The following is a 20,547-nucleotide window of genomic DNA, read 5'->3' as shown; positions in this document are numbered from 1 at the left end:
GCCGCTCTGGACCCGGTCCGGCCGCAGAGTAGCGTCAGAACACATCACGGACGGACGGTTTTAATTTGTCTGTTTTCGCTTGTGGACATTGGGAGTTCGGATGTTCTGGACCACAGGAAGCCTCTCTGAACTGTTCGCCCCCCCAGAACCACGGAGACGTGAGGATCTCGAGCCTCATTAGAAAAACCGCAGTTTTTAGTCTTAAGCGGGATAGTCGAGTGTTTCTCTTGGTTCTGAGGACCGGGTCTGTATGTTCCGGACTACAGCAGACCTTTGTGGATCTTTCGGCTCCCGGTGAAACCCTCCTAAACCATGGGCACTCAGGGACCGGGCAGGAAGAGGATCCCGAATCAGGAGAAGCTGACGGCTGAGGACGATGCTCTCAACCAGATCGCACGGGAGGTGAGGCTGCTCATTGATACTGTTATCGATCTGATCATTGGTTTGACGTGAAAGCGGTGACATGACAGCAGCAGACGGTGAGACAATGCGGAGAGTTCAGCTGCCGCAGGGTTTTACTGGGTCACTAAATCAGATGAAATGTTAATGGAGTCTGGACTAGAAACACCTGTGAGGAGGGGGCCAGGTAAACCCGCAGATCAATATATGAAATATACAAATCAATTAACAATCAAACCCGCAGATCAATATATGAAATATACAAATCAATTAATCAATAACCAGTGAAATTAAATGTTAATATAAAAAATAAAGTTCTGAATGAAATATGGAACACAAAAAAAACTAAGACTAAAATACTGTAGCTGACAGGTGATCAATCACACAGTACTAATTAGTTCTGCTTACATCATCAGATCTACATTTTGCTCTGCTTGTTTTATTGTTTTGAATACTTTTATTTTTTATATAAAATAAGATGTTATATAATTTTGTTTTATCAATTTTCACTTTGGCTGATTTTAGTGTTTGTTTTCTTAATTGATGAATCAACAGAACTTAATCAGATAATTAAGATATTGTATTATGACTCCAGGGTTATTCCAGGATCACTCCAGGATGATCCCAGGATCACTCCAGGATGATTCCAGAATAATACCAGGATGATTCCAGCATGATGTCAGTGTGGTGTGACGCCTTCACAGATCAGCTCACCACTTTGATGAACGATCGATTGTTTCGGACTCTGTTCTGATTGAGTTCTGCTGGTCAAACCAAGTGAATCAAATCAGTGAATTACTAAAATTACTAAAATAATCCATTTTAATGAAGGTTCTGATGACATCGACCTTCTCCAGCTCTACTTCTTTAGTTGTATTCATCACTCAGTTCTCTACATGGAGGACTGATTCGACTCGTCCCTTTAGTAACTGCTTTCGATCACATCACATGATCTTCCGCGAGTGTGTCTTCTGTTGGCCAGCTGCTTGGTAGGTTGACTGGTCTATATCAATTATTTATTATATTATTATACCTTACTTCAGGACCTTACTGAAGTTCAACTTTGAGGTACTCTTGAGAACTCTTCTGCTCCGTCATGTGAAAACTTTAGTTCTTTAGATTCAGATAATCGATAATCAAAAACCATGTTCATCACCTTAACCAACCTGCAGTCCTGATCAAGTTTCAGATGTGTCAGTATTGGTTTTCTACATCAGGATGTCTCTGACTCGATTGGTTTTATGATGACGATGTGAAAGGAGCTGCACACATCGGGTCAGAACCTGTCGGGTCACATGACTGAGCAGTTAAACAGACTGAGAGCTCTGACTGGTTAAGTCACATTCAGGCGGGCTGTACCACAGAGCACACACACACACAAAAATGACTGAGAGATAAAGTTCAATAACTTGTCTCATCACAAACTGTCTTCGCCCAGCAGTGACAGCCGGTCACACAGGACACACTGCTGGAATGTTGTTGTTGCTTAAATCATCACATTTTTCAATGGAGTCTGGTGTGAGTGACGGGCAGCAGTGACCTACTGGGAGAGCTGGCAACAGGCCAGCATCTGTGTGTGTGTGTGTGTGTGTGTGTCTGTGACCTCCATCTGTTAATCCTCTGCATTAATCCTCATCTCAGCGTGACAGACTGACACAGATCTGAATCAAAGCATCAGCCTGTCTTTAACTCTTCAGCGTGTTGTTGACCCAGCAGCTCGTTGTCCGTTTGAATTTAAACTTCACAACACAAACACAACCAGAGGAAAGACATGAACACTGTGACACTTTGGAGAACTTGTTCTGTCCTCCTGTGGAGAGATGGCTCAGGTGTGTTTTTGTCATGACGATGGAGGGTGTGTCTCCTGGTATGAACACAGGTGGACAGTCCACATTCCTCCTGCACAGACTCAGACAGACAGTCAGACAGACGCCCCCTGGTGGAGGGACAGCAGACTGCATGACATCATTACTGACGCATATCTGAACATTTACTTGTGCAGTGCCCGTAGGAAATATGTATTCCTATAGAAAAGTGGGAGTTTAAGTAGCTTTTTCATGGATGGCCAAATGAGGCTGTGTTTGAAGGTGGGACTTCAATGCAAATATAAATTGCTGTTTGCTAAATATGTGCATACATTTTAAAATTTTACAGTTATATGTAACTATTTACATTTAAATGCAGGCAGTGCTCAGGTCTGCCTGAGCTCCTTCCCGCTGAATGAAGAGCTGCACTGCCTGCTGCACATTCAGCATCTCCTCATTGTTCTGACTCATTAAACAAAAAACTGATTCCACTACACCAAACACTACATAACACACTAACTACACACTCCAAACACGCTAAACGTCACAAATCTCTCAACTCTCAATATCTCTGCCTGTCTCCACACTGACCGTCGCTGCCTGTCACTCATCCGCCTCCGTCCCGCCCACAACTTCCTGTTCCTCAACAACCAAACTTGCTGCTTGGACACTTTTGTGACAAAAGCCCGTTTGAACCGTTTCTTCCTGCACCAGACACAAAGCAAACATGACGGCAATGTTCGTGAAAAAGCGTGGCGGACAATATTTACCCTAAGTCCGGTTCTGAACCTGCCGGTGCGTCCGTCGGCTGGGGAGCTGGGCGTGTTAGCGGCTAGCAGCTAGCGGCTAGCAGCTAGCAGCTAGCTACACACGAACATCCACAGATTCAGACTCCACTTTGTTGTCCGCGCGGCTCCGGATCTCCTCAGACCGGAACACACTCGATCTGGACTCGTTTAGTCTCATTAATCCACAACAGTCAGTTTAGATGCACAGAACGGGACCGAACCGCCACAAAATCCTGGTCCAGCTCGCGCAGCTGCAGGTATAAATCCGCTTGTTGTCGTGGGTTTGAGCTCTGCAGTGATTGGCTCTGGTGCGCACGTGACTGTGGTGGCTACGGTTAGCAATGCTAGCGGAATTTGTAAAGCATTTATGAAATAATTTATTACCGGTATCATTGTTGTCCAAACAAATCCGACATTGCACACCCTTGAACCAAACAGCAGCCATGTTGAAACTCTCAGGTCAGTCTGATCCTGATCTGCAGAGACATTTGAGGAACAGACAGACAGACACAGACACAGACACAAACAGACAGAGATTCCTTGCTTTTATAGAGATAACTGTGTGTGTGTGTGTGTATTATAAAAGTTGGAGAACTCTTTTGTATTGATCTGTGTGTGTTCTGATGATTATTGATCATCAATAATAATACTGATGTGTGTGTCAGGCAGAGGCGAGGCTGGCAGCGAAGCGAGCAGCGAGAGCCGAGGCCCGAGAGATCAGGATGAAGGAGCTGGAGAAGCAACAGAAAGAGGTATGGAGGCTTTTATTCTGAAATCAACACACATCACATCCTGTCACCTGATTGGTCCACGGGGCTGAGCAGCCTTCATGATTGGCTCTTTACATTTCACAGAGGGAAAATGAGGAGTCACATGATGCTGTTGTTTTATTTAAATAGATCTCTGGTTTGTGTTTGTGGAACTAAAGCTCTGATTGGTCTTTTAAACCTGATGAGCTTCAGGTGAGTTCACCTGAGAGGTCAAAAGTCAGACTGAGAGTGTGAATGTGCTTTAATCATCAGCGGGTCAGTCAGATGGTTGGGTGGTGTCTGGGTGGTGTTGGTCCTCAGCTCTCTCTGGTAAGTAACTTCATTATTGATATCAATATGACAGATGATGTTATTGATCGACGTGTTAAATTATGACGTCACATGTTAATTATGACGTCACATGTTAATAAGATAAATCAGACGATGCCTGTGATCAGGGCAGCTTCACCTCTGAGTTTAATCAGCTGAGTTTAATCTCAGTAAACTTCTGTTGCTGTAACACAGACAACTAACTCTTTAAGCTGCTGTGACAAAGTTTAACAGAATAAAGGTTTTGATTCGTATTTGTGTTTAAACTCAGCAGAGAGTTTGATATGATTGGTTATTATTAAAACTGTGAATCGATACAGAGGTGTAAAACAGACGACGTGTTTGAATCTGAGACCAGAGGAGCAGTTTAATGGGCTCTGACACGTCATACGATCACTGAAAGAAGAGAAGAGATGCTGATGGTTCTGATGGTTCTGATGGTTCTGATGGTTCTGATGGCTCTGATGGTTCTGATGGTTGAAGAACAGGCAGATGATTATCATGTGGGTTAGGGTTAAGGTTGTGATTTTTCTGTCAGATTTATAAACATGTGACTCTGATGTAACTTATGACAGTGATCTGATGACTGATCACTATTATCTGATCAATAGTCTATAAACAATCAATAATGTGCAGTAATGAGATGACTGTGAGACGATGGCGGTGACGGCTGGACAGAACAATGTTTCTCTGTTGACACAAATGGTCTTATTGATTATCGGACACAGTCCAGCTGCAGGCAGTCTGTGTAGAGACACATCCTGCCTCGTCTCATCGTTCTCTGTTGTCTCCACAACATGTTAATGAGTCTTCATCATGACCAACAATACAACAACAACTGTGGATGTGTTGATCACTGCTGATGAGGTCTGATGAGGTCGGATGAGGTCTGGGTCACACCTCAGGACGGTGATTTAATAACTTCACTGTTCTTCTTCCTCCTCATTCAGTCCTGATAGATTCTTTGATCCTAACTGATATGTGAAGCATCCATTCAGTTTACTGTGGTTTCATTCTGACCTCTGACCTCTTGTTTCTAAAGTCCCATCTCTCCTCTTGTTTCTCCTCCCGCCTCCTGTAGCTGTTTCACAGCCACAAGGTACGACTAACTCCTCACTCCACCTTCAATCTACACTGCTGTGTTTGTTTTCCTCCTCTGGGAGCTCCGACCGGGTGGAGCTTACCGCGCAGAAGTCACACTGAGCTCATGGCCACAGGAAATGGTCATCTTACCGCTGCGTGCTAAGCTCCACCCACCTGCCACACCAAGAAGTTTAAAACAAACTCACCTGTTGTTCTCTTTGGTCATGTTTTCATCCTGTTCTAACGTGTCTCCTCCTCCTCCTGCAGAAGTATTATGGTCTGGATAATAAGTGGGGTCACATTGAACAGTGGATGGTAGGACAGCTCTTACACCTGTTAGCACTCTTCTAGACCCTAGAGGACTTTTCTAGACCCTTGAGGACTCTTCTAGACCCTAGAGGACTTTTCTAGACCCTAGAGGACTCTTCTAGACCCTTGAGGACTCTTTTAGGCTTTATAGGACTTTATAGGACTCTATAGGACCCTCCTGGACTCTCTTAGTCTCTTGTGGTCTGTGTCCGAGCTGCTCTCTGACTCATGAAGACCTCGTATCTGTTAAAAGTGATTTGTGTGGTCAGCTGTGAACTTTGACCTTTGTGTCAGTGAGTCCACTTCTGTGTGCTGACAAGCAGCTGGAGATCAGAGGTCAGTCCAGTCCAAGTCCTGCTGACCCAGTACCTCCTTGGGACGGGTCCGGTTCCAGCTGTTGAAGAGGTTTTCATGTGTCGGTCTGCAGACGAGCATGAAGCAGCATGTTGTTGTTGTTGTTGTTGTGTTTCACTGCTGATGTTTGTTCTGCACGTGCTCAGACAGACTCACACCTGGACAAACTGTGTGTAATCCACACCTCTTGCTCCTCCTCCTGTTTCTCCTGCTCCTCCTCCTGTTTCTCCTGCTACTCCTCCTGCTCCTCCTCCTGTTTCTCCTGCTACTCCTCCTGTTTCTCCTCCTCCTGTTTCTCCTGCTCCTCCTCCTGCTCCTCCTCCTGTTTCTCCTGCTACTCCTCCTGCTCCTCCTCCTGTTTCTCCTGCTACTCCTCCTGTTTCTCCTCCTCCTATTTCTCCTGCTCCTCCTCCTGCTCCTCCTCCTGTTTCTCCTGCTACTCCTCCTGTTTCTCCTGCTCCTCCTCCTGTTTCTCCTGCTACTTCTCCTGTTTCTCCTGCTCCTACTCCTGCTCCTCCTCCTGCTCCTCCTCCTGTTTCTCCTGCTCCTCCTCCTGTTTCTCCTGCTCCTCCTCCTGTTTCTCCTGCTCCTCCTCCTGCTCCTCCTCCTGTTTCTCCTGTTTCTCCTGCTCCTCCTCCTGTTTCTCCTGCTCCTCCTCCTGCTCCTCCTCCTGTTTCTCCTGCTCCTCCTCCTGCTACTCCTGCTCCTCCTCCTGCTACTCCTCCTGTTTCTCCTGCTCCTCCTCCTGCTTCTCCTGCTCCTCCTCCTGCTCCTCCTCCTGTTTCTCCTGCTCCTCCTCCTGCATGTTAAATGTTGTTTACAGTTAATCTTTCTAAACATTCATCTTCTCTCTTGTTTTTGTTTGATTTAATTAGTTTAATTAAGTAGATTTTATTATTCATTAGTTTTATTGCCATCATGTACTTTGTGTTTTATTCAACTTGGTTTATTTTCAGGCTGAATGAAGAACTTTATCTTTTTATTGATATTTAATTTAACTTTTGGATTTATTTTAAATACATTTCACGCTGACATCTTTTATTTTGAGGGTGTGTGTTTTGGGGCTCACTGATGTCACAGGACCTGCAGGGTTTGGACACAGTGACGCCCTCAGTCGTGTCTGACAGGAGCGTCAGCTGCATGTGTGTTATGTCCCTGAGTGTGTCTGTTAGGAGTGTGTGTTGATGACAGAGCTGACAGTCAGCTGCTCTTCTTCTTCTACAGTTTCAGCGATTTGACTTGTCTGTTGTCTTTCTTCTTCGTGGCCTTTCAGGAGGACAGTGAGCGGTACTCTCGCCACTCACGGAGACACGCTTCGGTCTGTATCTGTCACTCTTTACTCTTCTACTTCTTCCTGCTAAGCCTCTATTACTTCCTGTTCAGTCTCTGTTACTTCCTGCTCAGTCTCTATTACTTCCTGTTCAGTCTTTGTTACTTCCTGTTCAGTCTGTTACTTCCTGTTACCATGCTGATCAGATATTAAAAAATGACTTTGTGCAACATGGTTCAGCATGTGTCAGTATTATACCCCTGTAAAGGGGAATAATAAATGAGAAACATGGACACGATGTTGCTTCAGTCACGTCCAGTGTTGTAATGCACTTTTTCAAAAACACACAATTTTCTCAACATTACATTGCTATCAAATCAGCAACTGTTATAACAACTGTCATCTCCAAAGATTGTTCAGTTAGAAAAATAAAACATTGTACTGGAAACATAAAATATCTTTACAATGGTTTAAATCAGAATTGACAAACTGTGCTTTCAAATGGACAGCAAACTGTCCAGTAACATCAGCTCATGTTTTACATCTAGTTCTGTTCAAATATAAATGAAAGTATATCACATCTGTTATGTATAGTAGTCATAACCAAACGTATATCCTGCAAAAATGGAAGCTATTAGCATCACTCGTTTACCCATACAAATAAAAGAATAACAGTGCTACATGGCTATCATCAAATATTCTCATTAAATGTCAAACATTGCACACAAACGGCACAACTACGCCTCTGAAACAATGTCGTCCGCTCCGCACAACGCAGCTAGCAAGAAAGCTACATTCAAGTGAACAAAACGTGTTAGCTCTCAAAGTTACTGCAAACTCCAGTATTTTACTTCCTATTTATCTTTCACGGCATAGAAAACACAGAAACATGTCAAAACCCGATTATGTTCACTTTTTTTTTTTTTTTTTTTACCTGTAAAGAGGAGTAATAAATGAGAAACGTGGATACGACGTTGCTTCCGTCACGTCCAGTGTTGTAATGGACGAGTGAAAACACCGTCTTCCCCTCTACCGTCTGGGCTCAGACACAAGCAATCGAAACCCGAACACCAGAGGTGATTTGAGGATTAGCTTTCAAGAAATAACTTAGAAGAAGCAGCACTTTAGGAAACAATATAAAACAGTAATCAGAGAGCTCTTCCAAAATAACAAGGAATTAGTTATGTTTTAAACACAGATATCCCTTTTAGCTTATCACTCTATGCTTGTTTGTCTAGAAGACCAGAGTAACAGATAACAGATCACTCGATCAGCAGATCACAATGAATTTCGTCTTAATCCACTTTTTTTTAACCTTTATAATTACTTATGATGTTGTGTTTTTAACCATGTACTTTCATGAATTAAAGCATTCTTTTGCTTACTATTCTTAGCAAAATAACACAAGTTTTAAAAGCACTTTAGTATTTTTAACAGTACTTTTTTTAACCATTACATCAGCACACTGATAAAAGTTATGGTGTTGGACTTCAGAAGTTCTGATAAAGGGTCCTGTGCTCCACACTCTCTGTGTAAGATTTGTTAGAGCTACTTCATGCTCTCAAACAACACAGTGTCAGAGTCAGGGTAAGAAGTTTACAAGTGTGATGAAGTGACAGAAAGAAAATCCTCCAGATCCAGGACCAGGAGCAGACTGGTGGATGTGGTCTCAGTGTGTGTGTGTGTGTGTGTGTGTGTGTGTGTGTGTGTTAAACTGTCTGTGTGTTTGCAGATGTCAGATGACGAGGAGAAGATGTCTGTGGGCAGCCGGGGAAGCTTCAGGGTGAGTCTGAACACCTGACACAGCTTCTCTCTCATGTTAATCTGTGATCTCATCACTCATCAATAACACAAATGAATAAAGTAAAAGAAGACAAAGACTCTGAGCAGGATCAGAGTGACACACACCACCTGATCTATAATCAATAACAGCTGAGTCTTACTCTCACCTGCAGACCTCAGTGCTGTTCACTGACGCTCCTCGCTCTCTCAGCTACAGGGTCGGTGTCTGACATCACTTCCTGTTTGTAGTGTGTGCTGTCAGTAGGTGTCACACAGGTGGAGGTAGATTTGTAGCAGGTGGTGACGTGACGTAGACGTGTAGCTGAAGACAACTTCACTTTTTACTGACCTGTAAAAAAAATCTGTCATAAATCTAAACAATCATTTCAGCTGTAGAATTAAATCATTCAACATTAAACTCAAAATATATTTTGTGTTAAATGTTGATCTCTTTAAGAAGTACTGCCCACAGAGCAGTAAGAGCAGCTATGATTGGCTGGCTACTATCAGCCCGACCAATCAGAGCTCTCTGTGTTCCAGCTTTAGTTTTAGTGGTTTGGATGAACTGATATAAAAGCTGCAGATGATCATTAATTTTATTATTAATTAACATGACGAGAAAATAAGTTTGTTAAATTCCATCAATAATTTAAACTCACGAACACTAACCCTTCTGCTCTTTTCCTGCTCTTTTCTCTTTTTCTTCTCTTTTCCTTTCCCCGTCCTCCCTCCTCCTTCCTCTCTCCTCTCTCCACCCCCCCCCCAGCCTTCAGACTACAGTGGGTTTTTGGGCTCCAGCTCTCGGGCCTCCTCTAGGGCCAGTTCTGCTCGTGCAAGCCCAGTGGTGAGCTCTTGTCTCTGGGTGTGTGTGTGTGTGTGTGTGACCATGCCCTCCTCTCTCTCCTTGTTCTTCTCTTCCTGTCATGTTTCTATTAACACTTGATGGATCAATAAGTTCCACATTGGCCAAGTGTCTGTTTCAAACTGCAGCGTCAGTCAGTCAGTGTGTAAGAAGCAGTTTGTGAGTCAGGTGTGTGTGTGTGTGTGTGTGTGTGTGTGTGTGTGTGCGTAGGTGGAGGAGCGGCCTGACAGAGACTTTGTGGATAAAGTGAGTAAACTTCTTCTCTTTGTTCTCTGCTTCCAGATCAATAACATCAAAGCTCTTTATATTGTTGTCCTCCAGAACATTTTCAATAAAGTTACGTAGGTTTGAACAAAGTGTGCAGAGGAACATTAGATGAAGATGTCTCTCCTCCTCCTCCTCCTCAGGGTTCGAGGACGGCCTCCACTCTCTCCGCCGCCACACTCGCCTCTCTGGGCGGAGCTTCGTCTCGCAGAGGAAGCTGTGACACGTCGTTCTCCGTGGAGACAGAGGCGTCAATCAGAGACATGAAGGTAATCTATTACTTTACAGAGAAAGAGTAGAGTTTCTCACAACTCCATCAGGATAATGACGTCAGTTTATTATTAATAATGATGATGATGATGACGGTGTGTGTGTGTGTGTTGAGGACTCTCTGGCTGAGGTGGAGGAGAAGTACCGTAAGTCGATGGTTTCTAACGCTCAGCTGCACAACGAGAAGTCGACTCTGATGTATCAGGTGGAAACTCTGAGGGAGGAGCTGAGCGACATGGAGGAGCTGCTGTGGGAGTCACGGCGACACTGTGACATCACCAGCAAGGTCAGAGGTCACACAGAGAACACACCTGGTGGAGTCAAAGACAGCTGGTGCTGAGGAGTTCTGGTTGTGGGTTCTGTTTCAGGAGTTGGAGCGCGAGCGTCAGGCTCACAGTGTTCTTCAGTTCCAGTTCACAGAGATGAGAGAGACTCTGAGACAGACGGACGAGCTGCTGACGGTCAGTTCAGCACTCATGTATTGATTTATTGATTTAGTTCTGTAGTATCTCACAAAGTGAAAAACGGAAACAACAGAGATGTGAATACACCAGATAAATGTTGGATTAATGCATAAATACATAAATTCATACGTTCCATCTTACAAACTGATAAGTGGAAACGTTTATGTTTAGTATCATTTTGGGGCATTTGATTAGTTAATTAAATTATTACTGATCAAACATTTTAATTTTATAAGAATAAATAGTTGTTTTACATGATGATCTTCACATCTCACATGAAGATGAAAATAAACCCTGTCAGTGTAAATCACATCTGATCATTCTCAGATTACATCTTCTAACAGGCTGTCAGATTACAGGTTGTTGAACAAATAGTCTGTGACTGCAGCAGCTGCTCTGTCATCAGACCGGAGCTGGAGATGAATCATCGTCCTATAAGTGTCCACGTGTGAACATTTCCACCACAGAAGAAGATGAACACTCTCCTTAGTGTCTCTGTCCTTCTCAGTTTAGTTAGTGGACTGAGCCGTTAATGCTGCTCGTACTAACCTTCTTCTTCTTCTTCTTCTTCATCTTCATCTTCATCATCCCTCCTCCGTCTTCCTTCCTCCTGTTCCCTCTCTGGTTCACCTCCCTCCTCAGGAGGTGTCTGATCTGCGGCTGAAGAGCAGCTCGTACTGTCAGGAGGTCTCTGACCTGCAGGAGGTCCTGCAGTGGAAAGAGAAGAAGATGGCGGTATGACCAGAGTCAGAGAGTCAGAGAGTTAGAGCCTTAGAGAGAAAGTCGGAGAGTCAGAGAGAGAGTCAGAGAGTCAGAGAGAGAGTCAGAGAGTCAGAGAGAGAGTCAGAGAGTTAGAGAGAGAGTCAGAGAGTCAGAGAGAGAGTCAGAGAGACAGAGAGAGTGTCAGAGAGTTAGAGAGAGAGTCAGAGAGAGTGTCAGAGAGTCAGAGAGAGTGTCAGAGAGTCAGAGAGTGTCAGAGAGTCAGAGAGAGTCAGAGAGTCAGAGAGAGAGTCAGAGAGTCAGAGAGTCAGAGAGAGAGTCAGAGAGTCAGAGAGAGAGTCAGAGAGAGAGTCAGAGTGTCAGAGAGAGAGTCAGAGTCAGAGAGAGAGTCAGAGAGAGAGTCAGAGAGTCAGAGAGAGAGTCAGAGAGAGAGTCAGAGAGTCAGAGAGAGAGTCAGAGAGAGAGTCAGAGTCAGAGAGAGTGTCAGAGAGTCAGAGATAGAGTCAGAGAGTCAGAGAGAGAGTCAGAGATAGAGTCAGAGAGTCAGAGAGAGAGTCAGAGAGAGAGTCAGAGAGTCAGAGAGAGAGTCAGAGAGTTAGAGAGAGAGTCAGAGAGAGAGTCAGAGAGTCAGAGAGAGAGTCAGAGTCAGAGAGAGAGTCAGAGAGAGTCAGAGAGTCAGAGAGAGAGTCAGAGAGTCAGAGAGTCAGAGAGAGAGTCAGAGAGTCAGAGAGAGAGTCAGAGAGAGAGTCAGAGAGTTAGAGAGAGAGTCAGAGAGTCAGAGAGAGAGTCAGAGAGTCAGAGAGAGAGTCAGAGAGTCAGAGAGAGAGTCAGAGAGTCAGAGAGAGAGTCAGAGAGTTAGAGAGAGAGTCAGAGAGTTAGAGAGAGAGTCAGAGAGTCAGAGAGAGAGTCAGAGAGTCAGAGAGAGAGTTAGAGAGAGAGTCAGAGAGTTAGAGAGAGAGTCAGAGAGTCAGAGAGAGAGTCAGAGAGTCAGAGAGAGAGAGTCAGAGAGAGAGTCAGAGAGAGAGTCAGAGAGTCAGAGAGAGAGTCAGAGAGAGAGTCAGAGAGTCAGAGAGAGTCAGAGAGTTAGAGAGAGAGTCAGAGAGTCAGAGAGTCAGAGAGAGAGTCAGAGAGTCAGAGAGAGAGTCAGAGAGTTAGAGAGAGAGTCAGAGAGTTAGAGAGAGAGTCAGAGAGTCAGAGAGAGAGTCAGAGAGTCAGAGAGAGAGAGTCAGAGAGAGAGTCAGAGAGAGAGTCAGAGAGAGAGTCAGAGAGTCAGAGAGAGAGTCAGAGAGTCAGAGAGAGTGTCAGAGAGTTAGAGAGAGAGTCAGAGTGTCAGAGAGAGAGTCAGAGAGAGAGTCAGAGAGTCAGAGAGAGAGTCAGAGAGTTAGAGAGAGAGTCAGAGAGAGAGTCAGAGAGAGTGTCAGAGAGTCAGAGAGTCAGAGAGTGTCAGAGAGTCAGAGAGTCAGAGAGAGAGTCAGAGAGTCAGAGAGAGAGTCAGAGAGAGAGTCAGAGAGAGAGTCAGAGAGTCAGAGAGAGAGTCAGAGTCAGAGAGAGAGTCAGAGTCAGAGAGAGAGTCAGAGAGAGTGTCAGAGAGTCAGAGAGAGAGTCAGAGAGTTAGAGAGAGAGTCAGAGAGTCAGAGAGAGAGTCAGAGAGTCAGAGAGAGAGTCAGAGAGTTAGAGAGAGAGTCAGAGTCAGAGAGAGAGTCAGAGTCAGAGAGAGAGTCAGAGAGTCAGAGAGAGAGTCAGAGTCAGAGAGAGAGTCAGAGAGTCAGAGAGAGAGTCAGAGTCAGAGAGAGAGTCAGAGAGTTAGAGAGAGAGTCAGAGAGTCAGAGAGTTAGAGAGAGAGTCAGAGAGTCAGAGAGTTAGAGAGAGAGTCAGAGAGTCAGAGAGAGTGTCAGAGAGTCAGAGAGAGAGTCAGAGAGTCAGAGAGTTAGAGAGAGAGTCAGAGAGAGAGTCAGAGAGTCAGAGAGAGAGTCAGAGAGTCAGAGAGAGAGTCAGAGAGAGAGTCAGAGAGTCAGAGAGTCAGAGAGAGAGTCAGAGAGAGAGTCAGAGAGAGAGTCAGAGAGTCAGAGAGAGAGTCAGAGAGTCAGAGAGAGAGTCAGAGAGTTAGAGAGAGAGTCAGAGAGTCAGAGAGAGAGTCAGAGAGAGAGTCAGAGAGTCAGAGAGAGTGTCAGAGAGTCAGAGAGTTAGAGAGTCAGAGAGTCAGAGAGAGAGTCAGAGAGAGAGTCAGAGAGTCAGAGAGAGAGTCAGAGAGTCAGAGAGAGAGTCAGAGAGAGAGTCAGAGAGTCAGAGAGTTAGAGAGAGAGTCAGAGTGAGTCAGAGAGTCAGAGAGAGAGTCAGAGAGTTAGAGAGAGAGTCAGAGAGTTAGAGAGAGAGTCAGAGAGTCAGAGAGAGAGTCAGAGAGTCAGAGAGAGAGTCAGAGAGTTAGAGAGAGAGTCAGAGAGTTAGAGAGAGAGTCAGAGAGTCAGAGAGAGAGTCAGAGAGTCAGAGAGAGAGTCAGAGAGTTAGAGAGAGAGTCAGAGAGTCAGAGAGAGTGTCAGAGAGTCAGAGAGAGAGTCAGAGAGTCAGAGAGTTAGAGAGAGAGTCAGAGAGAGAGTCAGAGAGAGAGTCAGAGAGAGAGTCAGAGAGAGAGTCAGAGAGTCAGAGAGAGAGTCAGAGAGTCAGAGAGTTAGAGAGAGAGTCAGAGAGAGAGTCAGAGAGTCAGAGAGAGAGTCAGAGAGAGAGTCAGAGAGTCAGAGAGAGAGTCAGAGAGTTAGAGAGAGAGTCAGAGAGTCAGAGAGAGAGTCAGAGAGAGAGTCAGAGAGTTAGAGAGAGAGTCAGAGAGTCAGAGAGAGTGTCAGAGAGTCAGAGAGTTAGAGAGTCAGAGAGTCAGAGAGAGAGTCAGAGAGAGAGTCAGAGAGTCAGAGAGTCAGAGAGAGAGTCAGAGAGTCAGAGAGTTAGAGAGAGAGTCAGAGAGTGAGTCAGAGAGTCAGAGAGAGAGTCAGAGAGTTAGAGAGAGAGTCAGAGAGTCAGAGAGAGAGTCAGAGAGTCAGAGAGAGAGTCAGAGAGAGTCAGGGAGTCGGATTCATATAGAATATAGATGTATGCTACAGATCAACATTATAACTGTGTCTGAAAATATTTCTATATATTTCACTTTTCTTCTGTATCTGCCCCTCCTCCTCCTCTTCTTCCTCCTGCTGATCCTCCTGCTCCTCTTAGGCGTTAGAGAGACAAAAAGAAATCTCCGACATTGTTCTGGTCGAGCGTGACGGGCTCAGAGGCGAGGTGGTCCGACTCAGAGATTTACTGAAGGTACTCAGAGGAAGAATTTGTGACATCACTTCCTGGACCTGTGTGATGTCACAAACATCATTGGCATCACTCACCTGAATGCTCATGAACACTCAGGAGAGAAACATCACCAGAACGATCCGTTGGTTCTGATCCACAGTTGATAATAAACCTTCTTCTAAAGTTTTAACTAACTTTGACACAGTGAGGCGAACGAGGTCACTGCCCCCACCTGTGTGATGTCACCACACATCAGAACCCACTGATCGGACTTTATTGATCACTCACAGCTTTGTGGTTTTCTCTCAAACAGAAACATGGAGTGGAAATCTCTCTTGAGGTCTCAACCAATGGGGAGACAGGACGAGGCGAGGATGATGTCAGCACAGAATCTGTCACCCGATTGGCTCAGGAGCCAACTCATGGAGGCAGAGAGAGCATGCTGGGTAAGAACATATCAAAGCTGTATTTGTCATCAGCACCATTAGATTCACTGAATGAATGATCAATAATCATTGATTGCTATATCATCATACAAAAACTCTGAAACAAGATGGAACCCGACTGTCAGCAGAGGAACACAAAACTTCACACAAGACTTTTTAATCTTTAACTTGTGATTTCTTGTCAACTTCTTGAATTTAATTGATTTGTTTGAGTCAAAGTAATCAAACATCTATCAAACCTGTTTATTTAGAATCAACATGAGGATAAATGATTATTATATAAATCAGGCTCATGAGCCAGATGTTCAGTTTTCATACATGAATTATGTATTAAAGGAATGTAAGACAATAATTTGGGATTAAAAGTTAAAAGTCGGTCAGTAAAGTAAGTTTACAAGCTGAATCTTTTATTTAGTCGTTTCTATCATAATCTGTTTTTTCTTTTGAATCCAGAAACACTTACAAACGTGTGTGTGTGTGTTTGAATGTTTGAGTCTTTGATAATAATAATTTAATTAATTGATTAATTTCCTAATCAACGAATAACTTCGATCAGCCCAGTGTCTAACACCTGCACGTCCTCTTGCTGAAGACTCACACAAGAAGCTCCCCTCTGATCAGGCTGCTGATTCTTCTCTCCTACGGTCCGTTCGGGTTCATTCACACCTTCTTTTATGTCTTTAACGAGTCGACTGCTCTTCGATCTTTCAGGGAAAGTTGGCGAGCAGCAGCCAGCAGAGGGCAGCAAACCTCCAGCAGACGACATGAGGCGCGATCACTGTCTGATTTATAAACGTCTCCGGTCACCAAACAGAACTCCTAGCAGCAAAACCAAACCTGAAACTTTGAAACCAGCGAAGAGGTCTGAGAAACAGGTTGGAGAGAGACGAGATAGATCCCAGAACCGTCCGGGCAGAACCGAGGGTGCAAGAAAACTACCAAGAAACAATGGAGGAGAAAAGGAGACGAACAAGAACTTTCAGATCAGACAGGAAATAAATCCTTCGTTTAGAAATGAAGCCGTTAAAAAACAGCCAGGAGCTGCGAGAAAAGCTGCCATCGCCCGACCGGCTGCTGGTGATCCGGACTTTAAAGGCAGAACAGAACCTGAAGCCTCGAACCAGGACAAGCTCCTGACTCACGACTCTTCTGACAGCCACATATCTATAACTCAGCTGTCACTGCATCCAACTGAAAATCAGTTTGTAGATTCAGTTTCAGTTGCCCGCAGAACTTCTGGTGAAAAGGTCTACAGATCCAGACTTGTTCCACCTCGACCCGCAAAAGACATGATCCTGGACAACAAGACGGTGGTGTCGAGTCTCATGGCCGCAGCCGCGAGCTGCTGCCACGATGGAGATTCAGCCAGCAGTGTGAGCCGTCAGCAGAGGGAAGCAGCGTCCGACATCACGGCATCTGTGGACCGTCTGAGAGAACGTGAACATGGTGACACGATGGCCGAAGTGGAAGATGAACCAAGTGACGGACAAAGATTAGAAGACACAAACATCCTTACAGATTTAGTAGAAAAGGAGACAGTGATAATGGAGAAGAGCTCTCAGACTCACAAGACTGATTTAAGTTGCTGTGGTAAATCTGAAGGTCGGAGCTTTGACCTCAAAATGAAACCATCAGAGCTTCATGACACAATCACTGGAGGAACGTCGGATCCACCTGAGAAGATTCAGAACTGGAGGATCGATGAAGCTGACCCAGTTGGAGAAGCCGTTCAGGTTCAAGACAAATCTTATGAACGCACTGAATGTTACGACGAGACAGAAACCTCGGTGTCATCGAGTCCGTCCCCACTTGTCCCGGTGCCGGTACTGAAGGACTGGAGCGCTTTAGAGCAGACGATTCAAAGCCTTCTGAGAGGGTTTGTTGAAAATCAACGTTTTGCTGATGAAATCTTGAGAGTTTTTCCAGCAGTACCAGAATCTCTCAGCCAATGGATTTCAGAGTTGGAGGAGAAGCTGAAGATGATCACAGAAAATGTGTCAGATCAGCCTGATGCAGTCAACCAAGAACCAACCGGTCTGAGCAGAACACCAGAAGATCCAGAACAGAGTCCTGCTGGACCTCCTGCAGTCATCACAGACCGTCCAGTGTCAGGGAGGAGTGAAGCGGAGGAGGTAGTGGCTCAAACTAACCTCTCCACCAACTCAGGAGACGTTTATGTAGATGTTCAAGATCCTTCGAACGTGGACCAGGGAGTGACAGGAAGTACCTCAGACTCCATGTTTTGTATTTGTGACTTTCAGGTGGAGGTCACTGAATCCTCTCGGGACAAATCTGTTGACGTCAAAGAAGTGAGGCAAAGTGAGCCGATGGTGCCGGGCTGCTCTGAGGATTTCATCGTGGTTGAATCTTACTTCTCCGAGTGTGACCTGGAGGGTTTGGTGGACTCGAGGAATCCGGATGAAGAGGAGGACAGACAGATTGTTCAAGGCTGCCATGTTTCAGTCGAAGAAAATGTTGAGGAGCAACAAAAAATCCATCGAACGTTATCAACCAACTCTCACGCGGCTCAAGTCTCCAAGATCAGACGATTCATAGAAACAACAGCGGATGAAATCAAGGCGATGGCTGTTCCAGAGTTAGTGCTGCTGAGTTTACAACGAGGGAGAACTGTCGACAAGTCCACATGGTGGACGAGCGAGGACCTGGAGGAGCCGTCAGCTGAAGACGTGGACAGCTGTGAGGAGGTGGACGAGGAGGCAACACAACAACATGGCCGACCTGCGGCGGAGGTCGTCATCGAAGATGTCAAAGTCATTCCGGTGGTGAGCGGCGTCAAATTCCAGAGACGATGCACGGGATTTAGTCCAGACGGCAGGAAAGACAAACACAACTCTGACTGCAAGATTTCATGATTTAACTAGACGAGACGTCTGAAGCTCCGGACCAACACTTACAGCTTGTGTGTAAAGGTGAAGTTAAAGTTTTACGGCCTTTTTCATGTTGAACGTTCAAACAGAACGAACATGGACTCACGTCATATCAGCAGAAACTGTTTCTCATAATCATTTTATAAACACAACGTCTTTAAACAAACCTGAAGAAGTTCTGAATCCTTCGTGAGCCGACGTCTTCTGTCTGACACACAAACGTCTGAGCTGAACCGGGACAGAAAATCAGTTTATATAAATAATGTGTCTGTTTTCTCCTGGCAGCCATGTTGATTCATTCACCGTGTGGTTTATAATTTCATATCACTGTCAGCATGTGTCCAGTCACTGAGATGTTCCTCAGGGAAATCAGCCTTTACAGACATTAGAAACTTGAAGTGTTGAGTTTTAAATTTCAACGACAAAATCTCTTATATTGACTCTGTGTGTAATTTACAGTGTGAAGCTGTTCAACAGTATACAGTTAGTCTGGAAGTGACTGAGGTGGTCATGCTGGTGCTCAGAGTGAGTCGGATTTATTCTGACACATGTGAACTTTTGTTTGGTGCTCAGTAAATAAACACACGTCACAGTCGGCCTGCCTCGTGTTGATCAGTGTATCACTGTGACGCTTCATACTTTAATATTCTTATGTTTAAATTAGACTCAAGCTGTGAGTTCACATGTGACCCGTTGATTTGGTTCTGACCAACACTGCAGCAAACAGCTGCTGACTTCACATCCAGACTCAGAACAGCCGGATCGATTCACATGTTCTGCTCAGTCCAATTCTTTCATTGTCTGTTGATCAATCTGTTGATTATTATCTTGATTGTTCAGTTGGTTGTTTAGAGAGGATTAGTGCAGCTGTAAATCATTAGGAAAAATATTCAAATAAAAAATGTTGAAGAAAAAAGTGCAAATCAGAAAATGTTTTGATGTCTGTTTGTGCTACTAATCTTTTCTATTATAAAATGTTAAAAACTGTTGCTGGTGTTTTGTCCACAACTTGCAGCTCTCACGTCAGGCTGATCAATGAATAATTAAAATAACTGATTAATTAGTCAGATCAGTCGATAGTCGCAGCTCTCTGAGCGGTTACGAGATGATTGAAGGAAGACGTAGTGGAATCAGTATCACGATGATCGGCTCATCGTCAGATCAAACTGTGCTGCTGTGTCTCTGTTCCTCATCGATACGACCTGATTATTGAATATTATATTGTATTGTGTATCATCATGTTTAACGTTGTCTTTCAGAGCTGCGGCTCAAGAAGCTGTTTGAGGAAAGAGAGAGTTTACAGGATCAGGTGAGTCCAGACTCAAACTGAGGATTCAAACCAGCCGTCTGAACGAAACACTGATTCAACTTTAATTGGTCACATGAACGTTTGTGAGCAGGTGAGGCTGCTCAGGTCTCAGCTGGACCAGAGGCAGAAGACTGGGACAGACGGAGTCCACAATCCAGAGGTGGGCGGGCTGGAGAACGGGATGGACTCTCATCTTCTGGACCTGCAGAGTGAGTTCTGCCTCGTCTTCATCCTCCCTATTTGTGTTCTCTCTCTTTGTTCTCATCTCATCTGTTCCTCCTTTTTGGCTTCGACTGTTTGGTTGCCGTCTTCACATCTTTGTTTTCTTTGTTTTCATCCTCAGCTTCATCGTTCACCTTTGTAACTTGTCATCCTCTTCGTCTTTTTGTCTTCTTTTTCATCTTTGCTACCTTTTTCAGCGCTTCCTCTTCCTCGCTGTCGTCTTTTTTTGTCTGTTCTCCACCTTCATCTTCTAGTTTTCACCTGACGTCATGTTTGTCTCATCTTCATCTTCATCCTGACTTTGTCCTCATCTCCTCACATCTTTTTCTTTTTCTTATCTTGATCTCTGAAACTTTTCTTATGGCGTCTTTTTCCCTCATGTGAAATTTGGAATCAACATGTAAACAAAGTTCCTCATGACACAGATGTTTCTGTCATGTAAACAACTTTCATATTTTCAGTATCACGATGCGATTTATTCTCTCCAGGAGACACCAACAGACAAATGAGCGAGCTGAAGTTCAAACTGGTGAAGTCTGAACAGGAAGTCACCACTCTGGAACAGAATGTGAGTCACTGCTTCGCCTTCACAGAGAAAACCGTGTCATCAGCAAATATATTATATATTTCATCAAACTGTGGGACGAAATTATTATAGCAGTAAAAGCAGCTTCATGAAAGAAGTCGTACTTTCAAACTTCATTCAGAGACAGATTTGTTCTTTAAGTATCAATGAAACATGATTTTACTTTTTCTTCCATGTTCCACGATGCTTTTATGTCCTAGTGAAACTCTAAAATCTGAGTCAAATCCTCAGTGAATGATTCTGAATGTTGACAGGGTTCAGGGTCAGTGGAGGTAAAGACACTTAGTCTCACGGCTGTAATTTAACAGTGAATGTTAGAAAGCACTGTGAGAATAAATGAGACGGTCGAACACAAACAGCCGCTCTGTTGAGCAAAG

The 20,547-nt window shown here is 44.5% G+C and overlaps 1 protein-coding gene and 2 long non-coding RNA genes across 20 annotated transcripts in view; 1 reads left to right on the top strand and 2 right to left on the bottom strand.

The window, feature by feature from the left end:
* Positions 1-20,547, top strand: part of lrrfip1b (leucine rich repeat (in FLII) interacting protein 1b) — a 22,636-nt gene that overhangs the window by 241 nt on the left and 1,848 nt on the right. The window contains exons 1-18 of one of the 18 annotated variants that reach the window (XM_037090524.1): positions 1-402; positions 3,658-3,744; positions 4,015-4,071; positions 5,153-5,170; positions 5,422-5,469; positions 7,091-7,135; positions 8,820-8,870; positions 9,636-9,713; positions 9,942-9,977; positions 10,139-10,264; positions 10,381-10,551; positions 10,634-10,726; positions 11,372-11,464; positions 14,648-14,740; positions 15,033-15,165; positions 19,313-19,362; positions 19,454-19,571; positions 20,073-20,152. The exon at positions 1-402 is cut by the window's left edge and continues 241 nt beyond it. In XM_037090524.1, coding sequence (XP_036946419.1) covers positions 313-402; positions 3,658-3,744; positions 4,015-4,071; positions 5,153-5,170; positions 5,422-5,469; positions 7,091-7,135; positions 8,820-8,870; positions 9,636-9,713; positions 9,942-9,977; positions 10,139-10,264; positions 10,381-10,551; positions 10,634-10,726; positions 11,372-11,464; positions 14,648-14,740; positions 15,033-15,165; positions 19,313-19,362; positions 19,454-19,571; positions 20,073-20,152 — 1,467 coding nt within the window. In that variant the 5' untranslated portion in view covers positions 1-312. Of the gene's footprint in view, positions 403-3,657; positions 3,745-4,014; positions 4,072-5,152; positions 5,171-5,421; positions 5,470-7,090; positions 7,136-8,819; positions 8,871-9,635; positions 9,714-9,941; positions 9,978-10,138; positions 10,265-10,380; positions 10,552-10,633; positions 10,727-11,371; positions 11,465-14,647; positions 14,741-15,032; positions 15,166-15,876; positions 18,500-19,312; positions 19,363-19,453; positions 19,572-20,072; positions 20,153-20,547 lie in introns of those variants that run through there. The other 17 variants (XM_037090525.1, XM_037090526.1, XM_037090509.1 and 14 more) reach the window with 17 other exon arrangements.
* On the bottom strand, positions 3,738-8,808 carry LOC119015022. The gene is made up of 2 exons (XR_005073149.1): positions 8,022-8,808; positions 3,738-5,884 (listed from the first exon to the last, which is right to left on the bottom strand). It is a non-coding gene; the product is annotated as an uncharacterized LOC119015022 (long non-coding RNA).
* The window catches only part of LOC119015023, a 15,551-nt gene continuing 4,040 nt past the window's right edge, over positions 9,037-20,547 (bottom strand). The window contains exon 5 of the long non-coding RNA XR_005073150.1: positions 9,037-9,218. This is a non-coding gene — a long non-coding RNA (uncharacterized LOC119015023). The remainder of the gene's footprint in view (positions 9,219-20,547) is intronic.

Source organism: Acanthopagrus latus, chromosome 24 (assembly GCF_904848185.1).
Source record: "Acanthopagrus latus isolate v.2019 chromosome 24, fAcaLat1.1, whole genome shotgun sequence".
NCBI lineage: Eukaryota > Metazoa > Chordata > Actinopteri > Spariformes > Sparidae > Acanthopagrus > Acanthopagrus latus.
This window is presented reverse-complemented; position numbering and strand designations above follow the sequence as displayed.